We start from the raw sequence: 20,246 nt of genomic DNA, 5'->3' as shown, positions 1-20,246 counted from the left end.
ACTTTTATTATGAAGCAACATACTGACTGCTAATTTCATGAAAAGATCTCCCTGGTTCTGCTCAGGTGTCTGGCAGCTCCATATCATCTTTGCAAAGTGTGCAGCAGTAAAGTTGTTTAAGACACGTCCATAAAGTGCTTTTAGCACGCTTCTAGAGTAGTTTTACCTGCTCTGCTCATATAATTAGCACAAGAATGAGCAAATACCAGCTCTGTTGTTGTTTCACTTTAAAACTGCACCACATCTCTCTCTAACAGACAAGATCCCAAACCACGAAGGCTCATTATGTTTTCACTTTTGTGCTCCCACCTCAGACACATCGGACTGATCATCAACATGCTTGCTCCTCTGTAGTGACACTGGCCTACGCTTACAAAACCACCAGATGATTTGAATGAGACAAAATTAACTCTGAATATGACAACAGCACAATGACATGACAGGGCCGAGGTGCACACTGTATGAGTTTGGCAGTGTGTGTCAGTGTGCATTTAATGAAGTCTAGTCTGTCATCCAGACACATGCAGACATCTCTTTTGATGTTCAAATGCTGTCTAGAAGGTAAACAAACCAGTTCTATTTCATCTATTAGCCGGTATATTTTTTTTGTGTGTGTGTGTGTGTGTGAATCCCACTAACCACTGTCTCCCTCTGATAAGCCTGAGAATTCAAGACGCTGCAGCTTGCCAAAGAGACTGCTTCCTCAGTGTCTTTCATCTCAACCCTTGACTTTCTGTTACCTTCTACTTTTATACTTTTCTCATTTGTCAACTGTGTTTTTGTTCACCCATTAATGTCTCATCTTCCCTCATTAAAGCACATTTTCCCCATTATAACAACAACTTCCTTGCAACACTGGGAATTCCATACTTCTCTTCTGCACTTTTTTTCCCTCTACATCTCTCTTTCAGTGCAAGTGTCCACAGCTTTTATAATGAGGCAAAAAATAAATACTGCTTTAATTCTATTGACTAACCGGAAGGACTATTAACCAAAAGTAGCAAATATAAAAAGACACCAAGTATACAGCAAAAGTAAATCTGTTTGTTTTCAGTCTACATTTCAGGATTAAATTCTGCTGATGTGGATCACAAAGCCATCTTTACATAACTGCTGCACACTGATAAGGTGGAAAACATGATGGTCTGACAAAAGTCAACAAAATGAATTTCCTTAATCAAGAACTGTATTGTTGAAGTACTTTCAACAGTGATGTATAAAGAAACAGCAGTGTGGATGCAGTCCTTCTCACTCTTGGTCCAGTCCCTGTCTTTCTCATTTTATCCCATCTTTTACATCTGAACTTGAAGATCCTACACTCCCTCCTGCCCCAACATGCAGTGTGAGTCAGACTGTAACCTTAGTGCCAGGAGAGATGTGTGTACATAAGACAAACCCTCTCACCACCCCTTGCACAAAGTCAGAGAAAATTAAGATAAAAGGTGAGGAATCCACTTCCCCAGGCTCTGTGAATATAAAACTCACTGTCCACAGTACACGTATCACACATGATATTAAGACAATGGAAAATGTCTCAATGTCTTTTTGATGCCAGTGTGCAACTGTTGGAACTCATTAACCCCAAATATATATTTTTAAGCACACACACAGAAGACGCAACTTTGATGAGTGTGTCTTTCTAAGGAATATTTAACTCCCATTAAGTTTTGTCATTGAAAAGTTACCTCTGTTCACACATGACAGACCCTATATGCACAGGTGCATGATTGTGTCATAATTATTAAACATTTGGCACAAACAACTAGACAACAGATTGAGTTAGTGTGATGTTGTCTACCTATTGTCACAACAACTATCATACACAAAGTACAATCAGGTCAAAAGCAGCACAGTATCTTCTACAAGTTTTGTTTGTGATTAGTTCACACATTATACTGTACTTACAGGAACTACTGATTCCTCCAATGACAACTTGTATAATTGGTCATTTCAAAAAACTTCAAGCCGATATCTGATTCCAGCTTCCCAAAAACCAACACTTTTTGTCTTAATTTCATTTATTTTATTATAATCTATATGCTATACGCTTCTAAACAAAACCTATCTGAAAGTGTCAACTCGGACTGCACAAACAAAGTGTATCTTTGTTATTTCTATCATTTTAAAAATCATCTTAATTACTTGAGTAACCAAAACATTAAGAGATTGATCAACACGGCAACAGTTATTAGTGGTTGCCCTAACTGACAGTCACACATTAGTATTTACAGAAGACAGTCCATCTCTAAGGTCTGTCTCAGAGATCCTCCTATTCACAACAGCAAAAATGGTGTGTGGTGAAGGTCAACTGTTTGCTTGTAGACTAATCTATGCAATCCATAAAAAACACAAATAAAACAAATTAAAAAAAAAGGACGCTGTAGTAATAATAAATTTCAAAGTAACAGCTAGTTTAGGGTATGGAATTATATACATTGGTGTTCTCTAGTTTATGAATGGATTCCCAGTCATAGATGACAAGAACAGAGTTTTCTATACTTCACCATGATTTATGCAAAGTAGCCTGTGAGTGTGTAGTACCATAGTTAGACCCCCTGTCCTCATCACATCTGTTTTGTTTTGTTTTTTTTTTTGCAACCAAGATAGCAATGAAGGAAACACTCAAAAGGCTTCAAAAAGGGTTTAAAGCAACCAATAGGTGACCTTATGGTAGCAATGTCCTTTTTTATACCTTCTATAAATATATATCTCTAAAGGAGGTACAGGAAGAGATTATATTGTTTTTAATCAATATGGCATTTTTTGTTACACTGTTTGCAACTGTTTGACTTGCTCAACCACTGCCTCCCAATTACCTGCACCTAAAATTCACCCTCAAAAACTTTAAGTTTAAATGTTTACACTAAGTTTGACTGTGTGGCAATGGTTGACAAAGTTTTTTCATTTTGGGGGGGGGGGGGGGGGGGGGGGGGGGTGAAATGTGGTAGTGTCTCCCAAAACAGTGACAAAACAAGTCACTTCTCTGAACAGAAAACCACTCAAGAATGGACACCACTATGGTTGGAGTTTGAGAGAAAAAAACGTGACCTGGTTAGGGTTGGCAAAAGGTCAGGGATTTAGGTTAAAATGTGAAATGTAATAGTTTGCTTTAAAAATGTGGTCTGGGTAAAGTAACTACTTCCTTAAGGCTAAAAAGCCTACGTAATCTTGGTTGACGTTAGGAAACAATCATGGCCATAACTCAGGAAAAGAAAAAAGAAAAACGACATTTACTACGCTTAGGAAACAGGAAGCATACGTACATGTTTGGTCTCAAAGCCTGAGGTTTTGTTGACCTATCCAACCAACCTGACCTCCTCCCAATACTGACTTTGTAACTATATTTAACTCTGCTCCCAGTTTATCCTGGTATAACGGAAACACAACTTGGCTCCTGTTTATAGATACAGGTCTTGGTAAACAACAGGACACACATCTGTTAGTCATCTTGTCACACTCACACAGCAGGCTGTCACACTACACATCCTTCCCTCATGGATTAGAAACTCATAGTGGCTTGACGCACTTTACACACTAGTGTTTTCGGCTAACCCAAGTTTACAGCTCACAGGAAGACAGGACTTTAATAGGGCCAATGGAGAAAAGAAGAGGGTAGGTCAGTACCACAGCTGCTCGTTGCTGAATGAGTCAGGCTTGAACTTGGACAGAGGTTTAAACTTTTACTTACGTCTTAAATGAGTAAAGCTGCTCATTGTCAAAAACCACTAAAAGGCAAGTAGAGCAATGGCACTCTCTGAGTAACAGTCAAAGCCTGCAATACTTTGTTTTGACCTCAACTGGGAACATGACTAATGTTTTTTTCATAAGATAAAGGCACACCTACACCTACATGCAGCCCCACTGACCACGTCAATGACCTCCAACCCAAAAATAACTTAACCACCAAACTCACCAAGCTGTTATACAGTTTCCACAGATAGTCCTGTAATTGTGTGCTAGTGTTATCTAGCAGATTGCAGCCATTCAAAAACAACTAGTCTTTCCCAAAGCTCCCCAGCTGATTCGAAGATTCATCTGACAGACCAAACTCACATACACAAAAAGAAATAAGTGTGCTTGACACGACAGGAAAAAAAAAATAGCCTTGAGATTTCAATATAATATTCTGTCACTTGGCCCGCTGAGATCTGATCCTTTCTTTCCCCATAACTCTATCTCAATGTACACCACTGAGATGTGATATAATTTTCCTGCTATTCCCCCACCATATACAACTATTGATTCAATCAATATACACAGAGCCCGCTTCCTTCGACTCAGCATCACTGCAAACCACCATTAAGACGGGTAGCAATGAGCTTGAACAGGGAGTTCATGTGTCAGAGAGATAGAAGCTGACCTCCCTGTGGACAGGCCTGAACATGCAAGCAGCTGCTGTCAGCAAGCCAAAACGTGGGGGAATTAATAGAAACAGCAGCTCTCCAGGGACTCTGTTAGCCAACACTGACAGCCAGCTCTGATCTGGGGTCATCTTAATGCACTCCACCTCTTCCCTTCTGCATTAGTGGTGGGAAATATGAAACCTGGATCATGACAAACATTATTTAACTTTCTGGGTAGGCTTAATTCTGAACGCTGGCCCAGGCCTGTGCAAGCCGTGATATGCACACTTGTGGCAATGAAGAATGTGGGAGTGCCCCACTGAGGCTCAATTTTCATCTGACAGTATGCTATTAAATCTGAATAGCCCACAAACACTAGTGAGATTTTGCAGATGCAAGCAAAGGTCTGGAGAGTTTAGTTGTAAAAGTGGAGAAAGCAGAAGAAGTAAAATACATGTGAGCACACACTGTACTTTTAATACAAGTTCCACCTGTCCATCCATCCATTTTCTTTCGCTGCAGTTGGACCTGGTTAAAACTAATTCAATTTGATATGACATCTCCAAAGCAAAATGTATCATGTTCAGTTTTTAGAACTGTTATAGGGACGTGTAACAGGCTCTTTATAGCTATTTTGGAGGCTGCAGACTACTCGCTTCTTCTGCACAACAGACTGGAGGCATTCTCCATCTGTAGATACTGACAAAGCTTTTTATTACTGACACGGGTGTTAATTATATGCCAAGTATCTTATCTTAAAGGGATGCCCCTTAAAAACCACATCACGTAAGCTGACACATGTGAGTATGCAAAATGACTCAAATTGATTATCCATGTAACGGACAAGAACTTTCAAGTTGACGAATCAGTTAATCTCTGCTCATTGGGTGGATTAAGGTGTACTAAAACAACCGGCAACTGAGAGTTACTTGAAAAATCAACACTGCAGTAATACCACACATACATTTTAAAGAGTGGCAGGGGTAAAATCCATGATTTGTGTTTACATTGTGCACCTCAGAGGCTTTTACAAGCACAGCCTCTCATCGAGGGAGGAGAATGACTGCTCAGGAGAGAAGTGACTCACAGAAGCTACCAGCTGTGATTTACTGACAAATGCCACTGTTGGTTATTTGTTCTAAATAATGTGTTGATGGACAAATGGCTGTGCAGACAGAGCAAGAAGAAGCCAGCTCCACGGGCTCGCCTACGCACTAAGAACGCTAGAAAGCGTCCCAGATTAAGGCCAAGTTATATAACTTGGACTCCATTAATGCTTTTGCACTGCATGTGCTCTGCTGGCTAGTTAATGCATGGACTGTACCCTTTTTATTCTCAGCAAAACACCCTCAGCTGAATGCTGATGTGATAATAAGAAAGTGCTGAAGGCTGCTCGCTTAAAGTGAAGTGTGCACACGATGACAGCATGATGCCCCAGCAGCTCGCCACCGAGATGTTTCAGACATGATCTGCTAGCTCTGCTCATGGTCCAACGCTAGCTCGTTAAGCAGCACCTTAGCCACCATGTTGCTGCACAATAAACACGTAAAGGAAATCAACAGTTTGAAATATTGACGCCAGAAAGGAAGTGGAAATGTCAACTTCTCAAGTCGAGCAATGATGCCATACATGTGCAAGGCGCCGAGGATGACAGAAACCAGGGAAGAAACCTTTTTGAGTTTTCTGTAACAAAGCTGTAATGAAATCAGCTGAAGTAATAACCCCCCGGGGAAGCTACTAAGTGTACAGCTAGCTAGGATGCTGATTTCACGGTCAACGCTCAAACTCTCCTTACCGCGGTATAGTGATGCATTTCGTGTTGATATTCTGGGTGGTGATGGCTTTCTCCAGTTCGTCCAGTTGTCCCGTCTTCTTCAGCTTCTTCACCAGGCTCTTCACCGCTTTTTCACACCACTTCTCCTCCTGGCCGTTCTGCTCTCCCTTCTTCCAGCCCAAAAGTCGTTTGACAATGGGGGGAGTGAAAGGCAAAATTGACATCTTTTGAGTTCAGCTGAAGTCAGTCCAGTGTCGAGAAGTCCGTCAGTTTGGAAAAAAACACGGAGGAACAATTGTCCCTAAAGCGCTCCGAGTAGTGGAGACGACGGGAGTAAAGACAAACTGCTGCTGTTGTTGTTGTTTTTAAAGTCACACAAAACACATCTCGGAGTCGCACCGACCACTTTTAGCGGACTCGCTCCGTCTGTCTCGAGCTCAGCCGTGAACTGTGCACCGGTAGTCTGTTGCGCTGTGGATTTAGTGCTACTCCGCCAGAAAACCTAGTTCCGTCTGCACTCTTTCAGGCCAGAGCTAGTCTAAACACACCTCACTTGACTCACACCCAAAACTGCGTCGCTAGCTCTAAGGCAGAAACGAAAGCGTCGTGATAGGTTTTTTACGTCTCTGAATGCTCTAGCCTTCCACGAGCAAAGTTTTTGGTTAAGTTCAGAGTCATCCGCGGGTGCTGGAGCCTCCGACTGAAGTCTGCTAAGAGTCTGCATCAAATGCAAATGCATGAGCTGCTGCTGAGAGTCTCAATTCAGACTTTAGACTGCACAGCAGACCCATGAAAGGCCAGTGTGAGCAGCTGGCCAAATGTGTTTCGCTGATATTGCGCAATCTCCATCCTTTTCCCTGTTATTGCTGATAAACCTCCACGTGGCTGTGTCTAAATAAGCAGTCACAACAGATCACTTGATTTAGTTATGTAACACTGGGCAGTTTTTGTTCTTTTGCATGTGACTTCACTTCAAAATTTCTGATGAAATTAGGTCCTTGTTTTCCTTCTGTTTTTCTTTTGTTTCAGTAGGCTGTATAGGACAGTGGAGCTGTCTAAATAAAATAAAAAAACGTTGGCTCTGTTGTGTTTCAGTTTAGACTGTGAGACATAATTATAATCAAAAGAGCTGTTCTTTTTAAAAATAAGTGTAGGTTTCCAACTTCAGCTGGAAAACATACTCTATGCTTCTTTTTCCATTTTACTTTTAGAAATCCACATATGCTTAATTGCCTGGCTGTCAGCCACATAACCAAGGTTGCATAAGAATACAGCCGTGCCTATGTTTTTGTTGAATAAAGGCTTGAGGTTTGACATTCAGCATCTCTAGCGCAAAGGGTTTCCAGTAATTGCTACTGGCTTGTTTTGTCTCCAGATGGGTGAATAACTCTGGAGCTGCTGTAAAGATGGAAGGTGATAGGAGTCGTACATGAATGCAAGAGATGAGCCACTAACTTGCCTCAGCTTGTTTTACATGTGAACACAGGAATCAACGAGGTGGCAGTTTGGCTTTGCAGCTTGGCTCAGCTCCACTAAAGCACAAGTACAGCTTGACACATGCACATGTAGGCCTAAACACCTCCACCACACCACCTTTCACACACACTCCCTGTTTCAGTGTCAAGGAGTCAAGTGGCAGATGTACAATGGGCCGTGCAGTGCCGCTGAGCTCACCGCAGAGAGAGTGATAGCGGGACTGTTTAGGGTGTGAAGCTGCCTTTGTTCCTGCAGCTTCAAAAGAAAGACTTTACTGCTTTCAAGCACAGTTTCCAAAGTCGGGTATCTTATTAGCAGGCACTTGAAAGAGTCGTAAAATGTGAACGCTCTGCACAAAGAAGCCGGTGCACTTGCTTGGATTCAGTTTACAAATTTTCTATAGTCACACAGAAGAAGAACTTACACAGCTGGAATTCAAATGGCCCACAGTGGACGCATATATGAGGATAGTGATGGTAGTGAGGTGCCAATATTTGCTCACTGCCTCCACTGACTGTTCAGAATTATACAACTATAGTGGCATTGACCTGCTGTTACCATTTTGGTATGTGTGTACAGGCGCATTGACCTGCATTCAGCCAGCAAGCCCCCTCCTCCACTCCTATGCACAGTGTGAAGTTTGTGCTAAAAATACAGCTGGCTTTAAGCTCAGCAGGACATACCCGTCTCCTTTCATCTATTTTGGTTGCACAGCAGTGTGTATTTTTATATCTGCTACAGGCATGTCAAGGTTTCTTCATACATGATATCTTTGTTAAATGAATTCTCACCCTTGAGCAAAGATTTTCTAAAAAATAAACAAAGGACTTCTCAGATCAATGAATGTGAGGAAACTATCACAAGCACTTAGTGTGAGCAGCTGCTTTGACCTGTAGAGATTAGGTTTTATGTGCAGTCCCAGATATCAACAGCTCCTTGTCTGTAGTAACAATCAAGTCCACAAAAGTGTAAAACACACCACTCTCTCGCTCTGTGGTGGGTTGGCAGGTTGGAGGAGAAGGCTGGAGGAGCGTGTGGCCGTGTGTCACACGCTGAGGCCCCGCGGCCCTCTCGACACCTGTTTACGCCCCCAGGGACACGACCAGCCAAGACAGCTGGTTTGTTTTGGAGAAGTGCAGGCCGAGACGGAGCGGATATGGGGGTGCGGGGCGGGGGGATGGGATTACAGATGGGCCGCAGTAGACAGGCGGGAGGACGGGTGTACGGGTGGGGGTTGGGGGTGGAGTTGTGGGCTTCTGTGAGAAGAATTACTGAGCACAAAAGGAACGTCAGCGAGACTCAATGGGCAGTGGCCACTGCAGTCCGATGGATGATAATGACATTGTGCTGGCAGCAACCTCAGGGGACTTGGTCCAGTGTGTGTGTGTGGGTGTGGGTGGGTCTTTGACGTCATAATGTCCCAGTGGAGAGGCATTCAAACTGTGGGAGTCTGGATGGATGTGATAAGGAAGCAGATGACCAGTTATTAGCCAATTTTAAAAAGACAGATGCTGAAGATTATCATTTGAACTTAGATGTAAATAACTGCTTAAATACAGTCAGCATCCCCTAGAAAGTTTAATTCATCGCTCATGTGTACCAACCCCAACTACATCTAAAATTATCGCACACTTTTATTTCAGTAAATTAAAAAAATCAATTTAAAAGTTATATATTGGACACAATAAACACAGATCTTTTTCTGTTGGTTATGTTCTGCAGATTTTTGTAACATATACTGTTTAGAGTTTTTTCAGAAGGTCCTGGTTTTGGATAATCACATATAAAATTTTGTATTTGACAGTTGCTACAGATGTTTGAAAAGCAACAAAAATACACAAAAAAATGTAGGTAAATGTCACAAATCCTGCTTAAAAACCCCTCACAGAAGTGTTGCAGCTCGAACGCAATGGATTACTAATAAAACTAGTAAAACCAGACCATGAAATAGAGTGATTGCTCCAAATGTTACATATTTTACTGTTCATAGTTTGTCAAAGGAGATCACTTTATAACAACCCTGTGTATGATTTTACAATAAAATCCACAATTATTATGTCAGAAGATTACACATTTTTAGGTGTTAAAAACGAAATTAATAATTTTAAAAGACAATATTTTACCTGGCCATGAAGATTATACACATCTTTCTCAAACTAAATGCGCAAAATCTACCATTCACCATTGTTTCACCACAGACTCTCAAAGTTTTTTTGGCATGCCCTGCTAGAGAGAAAAAAAACGTATATAATCTTCCAAAAACCTTTTTTTCTGTTATTAAAAATGAAAAAGGAACAAGTTTAATTTTAGTTTTAAAAATGGTGCAATATTCTTTGACTTCTTTTTTTTTAAATTCCTTCTCCTGATCCGTCACACCAGCTTCTCCCCCTGAGAACCACTAACATACACTGTAAAAAAGGGCAGTGAAATTGACATAAAAACCATGTAAAACCCCTACAGAAATGTATAGTAAACCCCAAAACACAATTTTCCTGTTTCGATCACAGTGAATTATTGTAAACCTTTAAACAGAATGTTCCTGTTATATTTACAACATGAATGTGTGATTATAATCAAATTTATTGGTTAAAACTACAAATACTGTGAATAAAAACAGTGAAACACCGTAATACTCATAACCAAACAATCATGTTAATTTGACATGCAAATACTGTAAAAATCACAGTTTACATGTCTGGCAGATGAGGTACAACTGGAGCAAGTGCCTCTGACACCCACTATTATCATGTGTGGTAAGTCTGTTTCATATCTCTCTCTCTCTCTTTTTTTTTTAAGTGCACTTTTTATAGAATGTCATGTGACTGCCGTGTTTATTGATATAACCTGTTAAATAATTTCTTCACAGGACAGTCCTGCTATTCCTCAAGAAGATACATGCTGAGTGTTGATCGGCACCTCGTCAGCACAACATATCCTCCTTCATTTCTGCACTGTGCCTCATGTTCGGGAGCTACTACAATTTCAACATCCATTATCCATCTGAGCTGGCTTCCACTTTAGAGTTTCTTCAGAGGTGAACAAATATGGCTTTGTTATTTCTTATAACTGAGACTCTGGGATCTGGAGTCTGGCTTTGATGTGGTTCGAGTCCAGGTCTGGCTCTGAGTCTCGGTCGGCTTTGGAGCCGGTTTCAGTTGTTTTTTCTGTTTTTTGTTGTTGTTTTTTTTGTTTGTTTGGTTTTTTTAAATACATTAACAGTCTGAATCTGGGTCCAAGCCTGGCCGAGACTCAGGGCTAGACCAAGCGTCAACTGACGTCTGACTACCTATAACCTTTGCTTTGGATTTTAACAATGCTAAAGTGTGACATATCACTGCAGAAGACACTCGTGAAGGGTGCCAATACTTTTGACCATGCATTGTTCACTTCCCCACAGCATTTTGGTTATACTTTGTCTTGAACGTGGTCATGGCCATGACTGTATATATATGTATATACTTAATTTTTACTTACTTTGTATGTGTATTTTAACTGATCAATTATAAAAATGCTTAATAAACTTTTATATGATTGTTATTCTACAGGTGTTTCTTCTCCATAAACCCAGAAAAAGGAACCAAAGTAGAGAACAAAAACTCAAAGCGTCGTCTCAGTGTGAACCCTCGAGTCCTCACCCTGATTTAGGATCTCGCCGACCACGAGTGGCGCTAAGCCTAAATCTTGACTCTCTGTGGACTGTTAGTTTTACTTTGTTAATTTTGTTCCACAATGTGTACTGGAACCTTTTACTGGTCGAATGCATGAAGCCAATTCATGAAGATGTTCTTTCTTTGTAGGAATGTTCTTTATTTACATAAGAAAAGAAAAAAAACAACATGCTGCTACTGCAGTGTTTCTAGACCACATGTGTAGGTTTGTTTCACCACGTGGTTTTGCTGATGTTTTCTGACCAGGGCCATGGTTGTGGTGACAGCAGGGTGCGTGTTGCGTTGCACGGTGATTATGATCATTTTTGGCACAATATGTGTTTTTTGTTTTAAAGTCTTAACAGGTTATTTAACTTTTTCTGGTGGAGGGTCTAACAAATGCTTGTTTCATGAATGTTCCACAGCTTTTATAGCCTATATTTTGATTGAATTGTGTAGTTGCTGTGTGCCTTGCATATTGTGTTAGTTGGAAAAATGGATCCATTTGCTGTCATTTTGCTAATGTGGCTGCAAAATAAATTTCCCAAAAGTGATATTTTCCTCTCTTGTGTTTTCTCATGTGTATTTTTGCATGTTTGGGTGTAAGCGTAGCAGTAAGAAATTTGCTGGGGTATGGTTAAAATTTTACATTAAAACATATATTCAGCATAGATTTTATGTATAATTTACAGAGCAGCTCCATTTAATATGCACAGTTTCACCGTAGTTCTACCATTTTAAATTAGTTCTTTGTACGATATTTCCCTGTTAATTTTGCAGTTTATGGATCCACAAAAAGCATTTATTACTTGTAAAAGATACAGGAAATAGTGTATTTATATATCACATCTATGTGTGAAATTAACTTCTTTTTCCTGTAGATTTAACAGTTTTAATCTGAGATTCATTCACTGTAAATCAATTTACAAGTTGCATCTGTAAAGCGTTTTTACAGGAAGTCCCTGGTAACCCCAGCTGCCAGGGTTTTCCTGTAAAAACAGCACGTTTTTTTTTACAGTGTATACAAAGTTGGCGTGACTGCCTGCATGCGTTTGTTTGTGCGTGTTTGACATATACCAGTTCATGAGTGAACAGAGCTCAGGGGTGCCATATAAAAGTGTTAACACTGATCCTCTTGGCAATAACAGGACACTGTGTTTTCCCTCTGAGAGAGCCATCAATCGTTCAACAGCTTATGACAGCTCCTCCAGGGATGGTAGAGCGAGCACATGGTGTACCAATCAACACCATAACTATCACGCACACACAGGCAAACCCACACACACCCTTCCACATGCAGTAGGCCCTTCCTTTCTCACTTCACTACTCTATAAATGACAGTTCGTTGTGCCTGCTTGTGCTTTCACTTTTGTATGCAGACCCATCAAAAGTGACTCTGTTTCCACATTGGTATACAGATTGTTTTGTTCCGGCACTTATTTTGTGTGTGACGTCACTCTTTTTACCAGCTCATCTACTCAAACACAGGAAATGGTGTTCGGTCCAAATCCCTTGTGACAGATCTTTTGAAACTTTGTGCTGTTGCGCAAGTCACTCTGCTATGAATAACAGGAAGGCAGCTATTTTTCATCTCAGTCTAATTGCCAGTCACTCGGCTAAATCTTCATAGTCAGTCTTCATAAGCATGCCCTTATTGGTTGTTTGCAGTTACTAGAATCACACAATTGCAAGAAAAACTTGAGAGTACATTCTTTTTAAAATATTTGCAGCGTTCAATCTGACTGAACTAACACACAATGCAGGTTAATAAACAATCACACAAGTGAACTCTCGCCAATATAACTCATAGAAAGCGGCAACAACCTCCATTTCCTGTAGCTGCTTATGAGAATTGCACACTGATGATGATTAAATGAGGAAGGTTCATTTTTGCAGAGCTGTTTCAATTCACTATTTCTGCAATGCCTTAATAGAGCAGCTGTCTTCAGGTCCGGCAATAGTATTTTAGTTGGGCTAAGGGGTCAGAATTTAGTCTTGAGTTGATAATTCAAAAACATGCGGGTTTTGTTTTTTGGGGGGACGGGGGGTCATTTACTATGGTTCTCCTCATATACTCCTAAATAAAATCTGGACACAATTTTGAATGTATGCTGATCCGTCCATTGTGTGCAGACCCACTTTTCCTCCAAATAAAGTCATGTTAAACTTTAAACTTGGTCGTAGGACTTTTTTAGTGAGCACGCTTTGTAGTGACACCTTTTTATAACGACACTTCTGCAATCCTAACGTCTGATCTCATCTCCTTAAATTAGAGAAACTGCCAAGTAGCTCTAGGGACATTTGTTGCGACAATGACTGTCTTTTTTTTAAACATCTTGTACTGTAAGTTATTACTCAATATGTTCAACAAGACTGCTTGCCTATTCTCTTCTGTTTATCCAATTTAGGCTCACGGGAGGGCTGGAGCCTATCCCAGGCATGAGGCAGGGTACACCCTGGCTAGGTTGCCAGTCTGTCGCAGGGCTTACACAGAGAGAGACAACCATTCACGCTCCCATTCACGCCTACGGGTGATTTAGAATCACTAATTAACTTGCTCACACTAACTGCATGTCTATGGACTGTGTGAGGACGCTCGAGTACCTGGAAAGAATATGCAACCCCCACACAGAAAGGTAACGGCCAGAACGTGGATTCAAACCCAGGACCTTCTAATGAGGCAACATGCTCCACATAACATCCAAAACCTATGAGATTGTGTTGCCTTTCTTTATTTTTGCATTGCTAGAGAAGCAGTTTTTTATTATACAGAATGTTTACATTAGATGACAAATAAACCCCAGAACAACCCAATATTGCTGCTATGAATTTAAAAAATCAAATTAATAAATTAAAGTCATTGTAATGTCTCTTTTTGCCAGCCACGGCATTTTGAATGCATGTTATTTGTTTGAAATGGGCAATAGGAATAAAACTTCACTGTCTGATGGCACGATGACTCAAATTGGTAAAATAAAGCAGAAGCAAAGAACATTTCCCATAAAGCCAAGCTTCCTGAGATAGATTTCCTCTCAGCGCAAATGTAAAATGGTAATAACTGCTTATATTACCCCCTACACCCGCTGAATTATGAACTTTACTGCCCAATAGTAGCTGCTGTTGTTTTTCTCAAAATAAAAGTTCAGTATATTTAATTTTAAACTATTTGTTAGATATTCCCAGAAAAACAAAGGATAGGAACTCAGTAATAAATATTTCCTTTTAGTTTTTCAAGTAGGATTGACAGGATGACCCTGCAGGGAAATGGGTCCGTGTGAGTGTCCTGACTGGTACCACAGACTCATGTTTGTTGCTCATCAGCACTGTGTGACTCTGCTCATACGACTTCTCCCTGGTACTACATAAACACACATGACTCACAGTCCAGGTGGGTCTTTTCTCTTTCCTTATATAGCTGTGGTAAACCTAGTCTTTGTATCTGCAGTGAAAAGTTTATCTCCACTTGAGCTATGACTCACCGTAAAAAACGATAGCCCTGGTGATAACCCGTTGTTCCTACTATGACTTATTATAAAATGCAAGCTTGTACAGTGTCGTCTGAGGCAGCGCTGCCATGACTTACCTCTGAGTCATGAGTCACTATAAATGGCTGTTGGTCAATCCCTGTGAGAGCAAATTTCCTTTTGTTAGCATGCCTGCATAATCTCATTGATAGCAGACAGGATATTGAGTTAAGGTCACTCAGTTTGAGACACTGTTTGGAGGCAAAGAGTACTGAATACTGTGCCATATGACACACGGAGTCATTAGGTATCCTCTAACAGCCTTATTAGAGTACTTTCACTTGTAATTCGGGATGTGCTAAACTTGATAAGTAGCAGAGTATGTGGCCAAATATAATTGGAAGAATAATCCACTGAACGTAGACATATTTGATGACAGAAAGTCAGATAAAATAAGCTTTACAACCGATTTCTCATCATATTGACATACCCACAGTGTAACACATATACTTGATATTCAATGAAGGAACTAATCAGTTCTCTTAATTAAGTCTAAAAGTATTACTTTGAGCAAAATCAGATTAATCTAGAATTCTGACTTATTTTCATACTCCTTTACAACGTATAAAGCTCAGTTATCCTTAAACTCATTTTTCTCAGATAACTATACTGTTTCAAAAGAAACATGATGATTATATTACCAGATGTGTATTTTGAGGGTTCAGAAAACTTCAAAAGGGATGAAGGGAACATGATATTCTCCATTTAGTCAGTTTCCTGCAGGAACTTTTCACCTATAAGTAATAGTAAATAGGTAGTACTTACTATAAAGTAGTTTAAAAAAGAATAGGCAGTAGGTACTTTGTAGCAAATGTAAAAGTAGGTCATTAAACTGATATAATAACAGGAAGTAAATGGCATTTTATGTTTCTCAGAGTAAAGCGAACAATTTTTCAGTCATCATTCACTTTATTGAACTTGTTTATTCACATTAAATGAACTTAACTCTGTGACTCATGAGGTGATTTGAAGTGACTCAGTCAGCGAATTCCCATTGTTTAAACAGCTTTCAATGATCTATGTGTCTAAAATGACTGCTGCATATAGTATAACAGCATGATTCTGGTCCTCCTATCATCAGCTCCTTTCACTAATGACTCTAAATTTACTCCAGTGTAAAGCAACTGTTGAGCCCTTAGCACAGCAATCTTAATAATTAACACTTGAACAGCTGTTGCTTCAACCAAGTCTCTTTTTTCAACTTTACTCAACAGTGACACCTCAGTGAGGTATATGTGGACATCATATGCGGACACCACAAACCAGAAATAAGGTACCAGGAGACCAAGAGTGTAGCGCCGAAATGGGAAAATACAATGCAGTAAATGATCAAACTAACTGGCTTTGCCAGGAAAAAATTCTGTTTTTACAGACTTTGGGACTTACATTCAACGACCATTTGAACGCTAGTGGCACAGATTCAACAACATTTCCTCAGACATTTTTCTTCATATTGACAGCATGACAGAGTTGCTACAGATTTGTGGGTTGGAAGTGAACCTGTCACTCCACCACAACTCAAAGCTCCCTACTGAACTGAGATGCAGTAACAAGTGAACAGAAATCGAGACTCATCACATCAGATAACATTTTTCTAGTCTCCTGCTGTCCAATGTTGGTGAGTCTGTGTAAATTAATGGGGGCACAAAGAAAGATCCAAGAATTAATTTCAGTAACCATGACTCCTTCAGTCAGCACCACTGCTCTTGGACTTAAACCCAGGGTTGGCCTTTTAAGGGTCTGACAAAATCAAACCATCGAATTCCATCCAACCATTTTCCTCAGCTTATATAGGACCAGGTCGCAGGGGGCAATAGCCTAAGCAGAGAAGGCCAGACCACTTCTCTCCCTAGTTCCCTTCTCGGGCTTGTCTGGAGCAACACCAAGGCGTTCCCAGGCCAGCCGAGAGATATAATCTCTCCTGGGTCTGCCTAGGGGCCTCCTCCCAGTGGGACATCACCCTATCTCTAAGAAAGTGGCCAGTCATCCTTCGCAGAAAGCTCATTTCCGCCGCTTGTATCCCTGATCTTGTTCTTTCCGTCACTACCCAGAGCTCATGGCCATTTGTGACGGCCGGGACACAGACCGACCGCTAAATTAAGAGCTTCGCGCTCTCTTTACCATGACGGACTGGTACAGGATTCGTGTCACTGCAGCCATAGCACCAATCGGTCTGTCGATCTCCCGCTCCCCTCTTACTTAAAGTTCCCCACTTCGGGCATCAACTCATCCCTGACACAGAGTAGGATCTGAGTATTCTAACCAGAGGGTGGAAAAAGGTGAAATTGCACCACCCAGAGGTTATTTTCCGTTATTACAATCATATATACCTAATAAATCATCTTTCTGACAATGTAGGCTACTTACTCAACCAAACAGAATATTATATATCTCATGATTCAGTAAAAGGACTAGATGTTATAGTCCTTGATATTGCATTGCTTTATATGGAGAGAATCTTGAGGGATGGCTTTTATGAGGAAAGGCAGCCCAGAAACTTTACCAGCAGCACACATCGTCAGTATTTTATCTCATAAAATAATTAAAGCTCATTAATCCTGGACATAGGGTCTTAATCTTTCTTTCCCCTCCTAAAGACGATCAGCCATCTTTATGTCTAAAGTCCTGCTACTCTGTGGGATTTTAGTATGCTCCAGTATGCACATCAGCAAACAGAAAAGTGGATGAGACTGAGTAAAATCCCAATTTGACTCATAATTGCACATTATGTCAAATATACCAGCCTGCTATTTGCATTTATATGGCAACTAAAGCCCTCAATCTCAGAGAACATATGCATAGAAGAGCAAGCATTTGGTCACAGACCATTGCTTTTCTTTGTGGCTGATATCATTTCTCAATCGCCTAAGCCCCATTCACACACCCCATGACAATATGCAAAGAATGTCCCTGGGCTAACACTGTATTGCTGCAGCTGAGCAATGCGAGAGGAAGGAGCACTCTGGTTGTTGGAGTTGTTATCAGACTCCATAAGCCTTTAAAAATGTGTAACGTATAAGTCATGGACACGAACAAAAGAGGTCTGCTTAATAAGGGTTCTGCATTACCGAAAAACATGCAAAAAAGAAGACATTAAACTAAAATTTTCCTCGAGATGGATGTTTAACCAATTTAAGATAAATAAGATTAATAGTAGCAGCTTTTTTTGGGTGCTTACTTGTAAAACTGGAGTCAGTCTACGTGCTTGACTGGATACTTTTGTGCCTCCAGCAAGAATGGAAGCAGGAACATTTCAGTGTCAAGCAGTTGCATTCCCCACTACACTGAGCAGGCAAAAACATTCAACAGACTGACTGAAGAGTCTGCCAAGAACAGGGAAGAATATTGACATGTGACCTGCTTGTAAAGAGAGGGTCAACTAGTGAACTGGAGCCTTGGGATTCTGCAAGGGACCAGCTGGCAGCTACATAAGGATGTGTGAGGAGCAAATAGCTTCCAGTGTGTATGAAGCTTAATGGTAATTAGTATCGAATCACATCAAAGAGATTAAAGCTGGAACATCTGAAGAGCATTTCAACCCAACCCAGATACTGTACCTTCAGTTAGCGAACGCAGTCATCTGTTCACACCTGATGCATTTGTTTACCTCCTGCGCACATGCGCTTGAAATACGTGTACATCATACGTTTGCCTTTGATGTATCAAAGACTTCTGGGCTATGATGTCAGTGCAAAGTTCGGTCAGCTGTAAGTAGCAGCAGGAGCACTGACTACAACAAATCCATGTTTTTCTGTATTTATTTGATTGATTATTTTTTATTATTTGGCGAAAGTAAGTACTAAATGCCCCTAAAGCAGCAAGGGTGGAGTGTTAGGTGCTACAAGCAGTGTTTAAGGTTGGCTGTACCTAACATTGTAGCCACTAACCCAACAGAGGTTATCACTGACCTCTCTGCGGTTCACACTGAATACCATGTTCTCTCCCAAGTGTTTAGTAAGGATCGGGCCTTGCCGCTCCCGCCTCACCATCCCTATTACTTTTGTATAGGTCTTCTCCCTAGCGCTTCCTTTCCAAACAGTTGCTTGTACAGTTTCTCAAAGCCTGAGCACGGGGCTATGGAGCACTATATAACGGACTCACTTGCAGCAGGCATTATTCGGCAATCCACATCTCCCCTCGGGGCGGGATTCTTCTTTGTTGATAAGAAGGATAAAACCCTGCGCTCCTGCATTGATTTTCGGGGGTTAAATTAAAAACTGTTAAGAATAAGTGCTAGCTGATAGCATACGCCTTTGAGCTACAGCAGGTGCCACAATCTTTTCTAAACTCGACCTCCACAATGCCTATCATCTGGTCTGCCTTCGAGAAGGGGATAAATGGAAAACTGCTTTCAACACTCACCTGGGACACTTTAAGTACCTCGTTATGACGTTTGGCCTCACCAACCCCCCCAGCTGTGTTTCAGGCCTCTTAAAATATGTTTAATAATTGTTTGTTTATACCACACAGGTCTGCTGTTGAGGCTGAAACATTACATGTCTTATTTCACTTCAGCTACATGATGACAGCAAAAATGTTATGTGACGGCTGTGTGCAGGCAGGAGAAGGACCCAAAGTGCAGACTCCGGAGACAGAAAGTAACTCAAAACAGCTTTAATGCTGAACTCAAAAGGGTAACAAAAACTAAGACTACAAAATACACCTATGCAGCCAAAACACACAGCAAGATAAAGGTCGATCACAACAATGACAAACTGAAACACAGGGCTTAAATACATAGAGGGAGCAATCAGGGAATGGACAACAGGAGGGAAACACAGCTGCGGCAAATCAGAACTGACAAGACAAGGAAGCGTAAAGTGAACACACTGAGATAAGACAGAGACCTTCAAAGTAAAACAGGAAACACATAACACAGACTGAACAAAGACACAGACTCACATGCAGGCACTACAACAGAGGGAACAGAGACGTTGGACCAGGGCAGACACAGACACTGACTGGACACGGGGATATAGCGGACAGGGGAGACAGCAACTAAGGATTACACAGAGACAAACCATAAGACATAACTCTAACAAAAACCCAAAGACTAGAAATTATAAATAACATAATAAACTAAAAAACCCTGGGTCAACGACCCAGGCATCCTAACAAAAAAAGCCCATACATAAATGTAAAGAGCTCAGCCAAAGCTGTTCTGATCAGTTTTTAGTTTAATGTTAGTATCTTGGTCACATTTTTAATTTGTTTCTCATAAAATAAAATTATACTGGCACAAATTACGTTTTTCTATGTCTTGTCTGTTATGGTAACTCTGTCCATCACAAGCTGTTTAATTTTGTCATGTGACCTGGCGTAAATGGTAAATGGCCTGTATTTGTATAGCGCTTTGCTTAGTCCCTATGGACCCCAAAGCACTTTACACTACATTTCGTCATCCACCTATTCACACATACACTGGTGATGGCAAGCTACATTGTAGCCACAGCTGCCCTGGGGCGCACTGACAGAGGCGTAG

The 20,246-nt window shown here is 40.7% G+C and overlaps 1 protein-coding gene and 1 long non-coding RNA gene across 2 annotated transcripts in view; one reads left to right on the top strand and one right to left on the bottom strand.

The window, feature by feature from the left end:
• LOC146719004 (SMAD family member 3) overlaps nt 1–6,811 on the bottom strand; it is a 30,659-nt gene extending 23,848 nt beyond the window's left edge. The window contains exon 1 of the mRNA XM_085458570.1: nt 6,139–6,811. Within this exon, the coding sequence (XP_085314696.1) occupies nt 6,139–6,341 (203 nt within the window). The 5' untranslated portion in view covers nt 6,342–6,811. The remainder of the gene's footprint in view (nt 1–6,138) is intronic.
• Nucleotides 6,812–10,175: 3,364 nt separating this feature from the next.
• LOC146719003 (uncharacterized) lies at nt 10,176–11,794 on the top strand. Its single transcript, XR_014919919.1, has 3 exons — nt 10,176–10,346; nt 10,460–10,627; nt 11,139–11,794. It is a non-coding gene; the product is annotated as an uncharacterized LOC146719003 (long non-coding RNA).
• The last annotated feature ends 8,452 nt before the right edge of the window (nt 11,795–20,246 follow it).

The sequence above is a fragment of the Copadichromis virginalis genome, linkage group LG1 (assembly GCF_057382275.1).
Source record: "Copadichromis virginalis isolate Kocher_CV1m ecotype Utaka linkage group LG1, C_Virginalis_male_GT1.1, whole genome shotgun sequence".
NCBI lineage: Eukaryota > Metazoa > Chordata > Actinopteri > Cichliformes > Cichlidae > Copadichromis > Copadichromis virginalis.
Note: the sequence above shows the minus strand (reverse complement) of the source record. Positions and strands in the feature narration are given on the sequence as shown.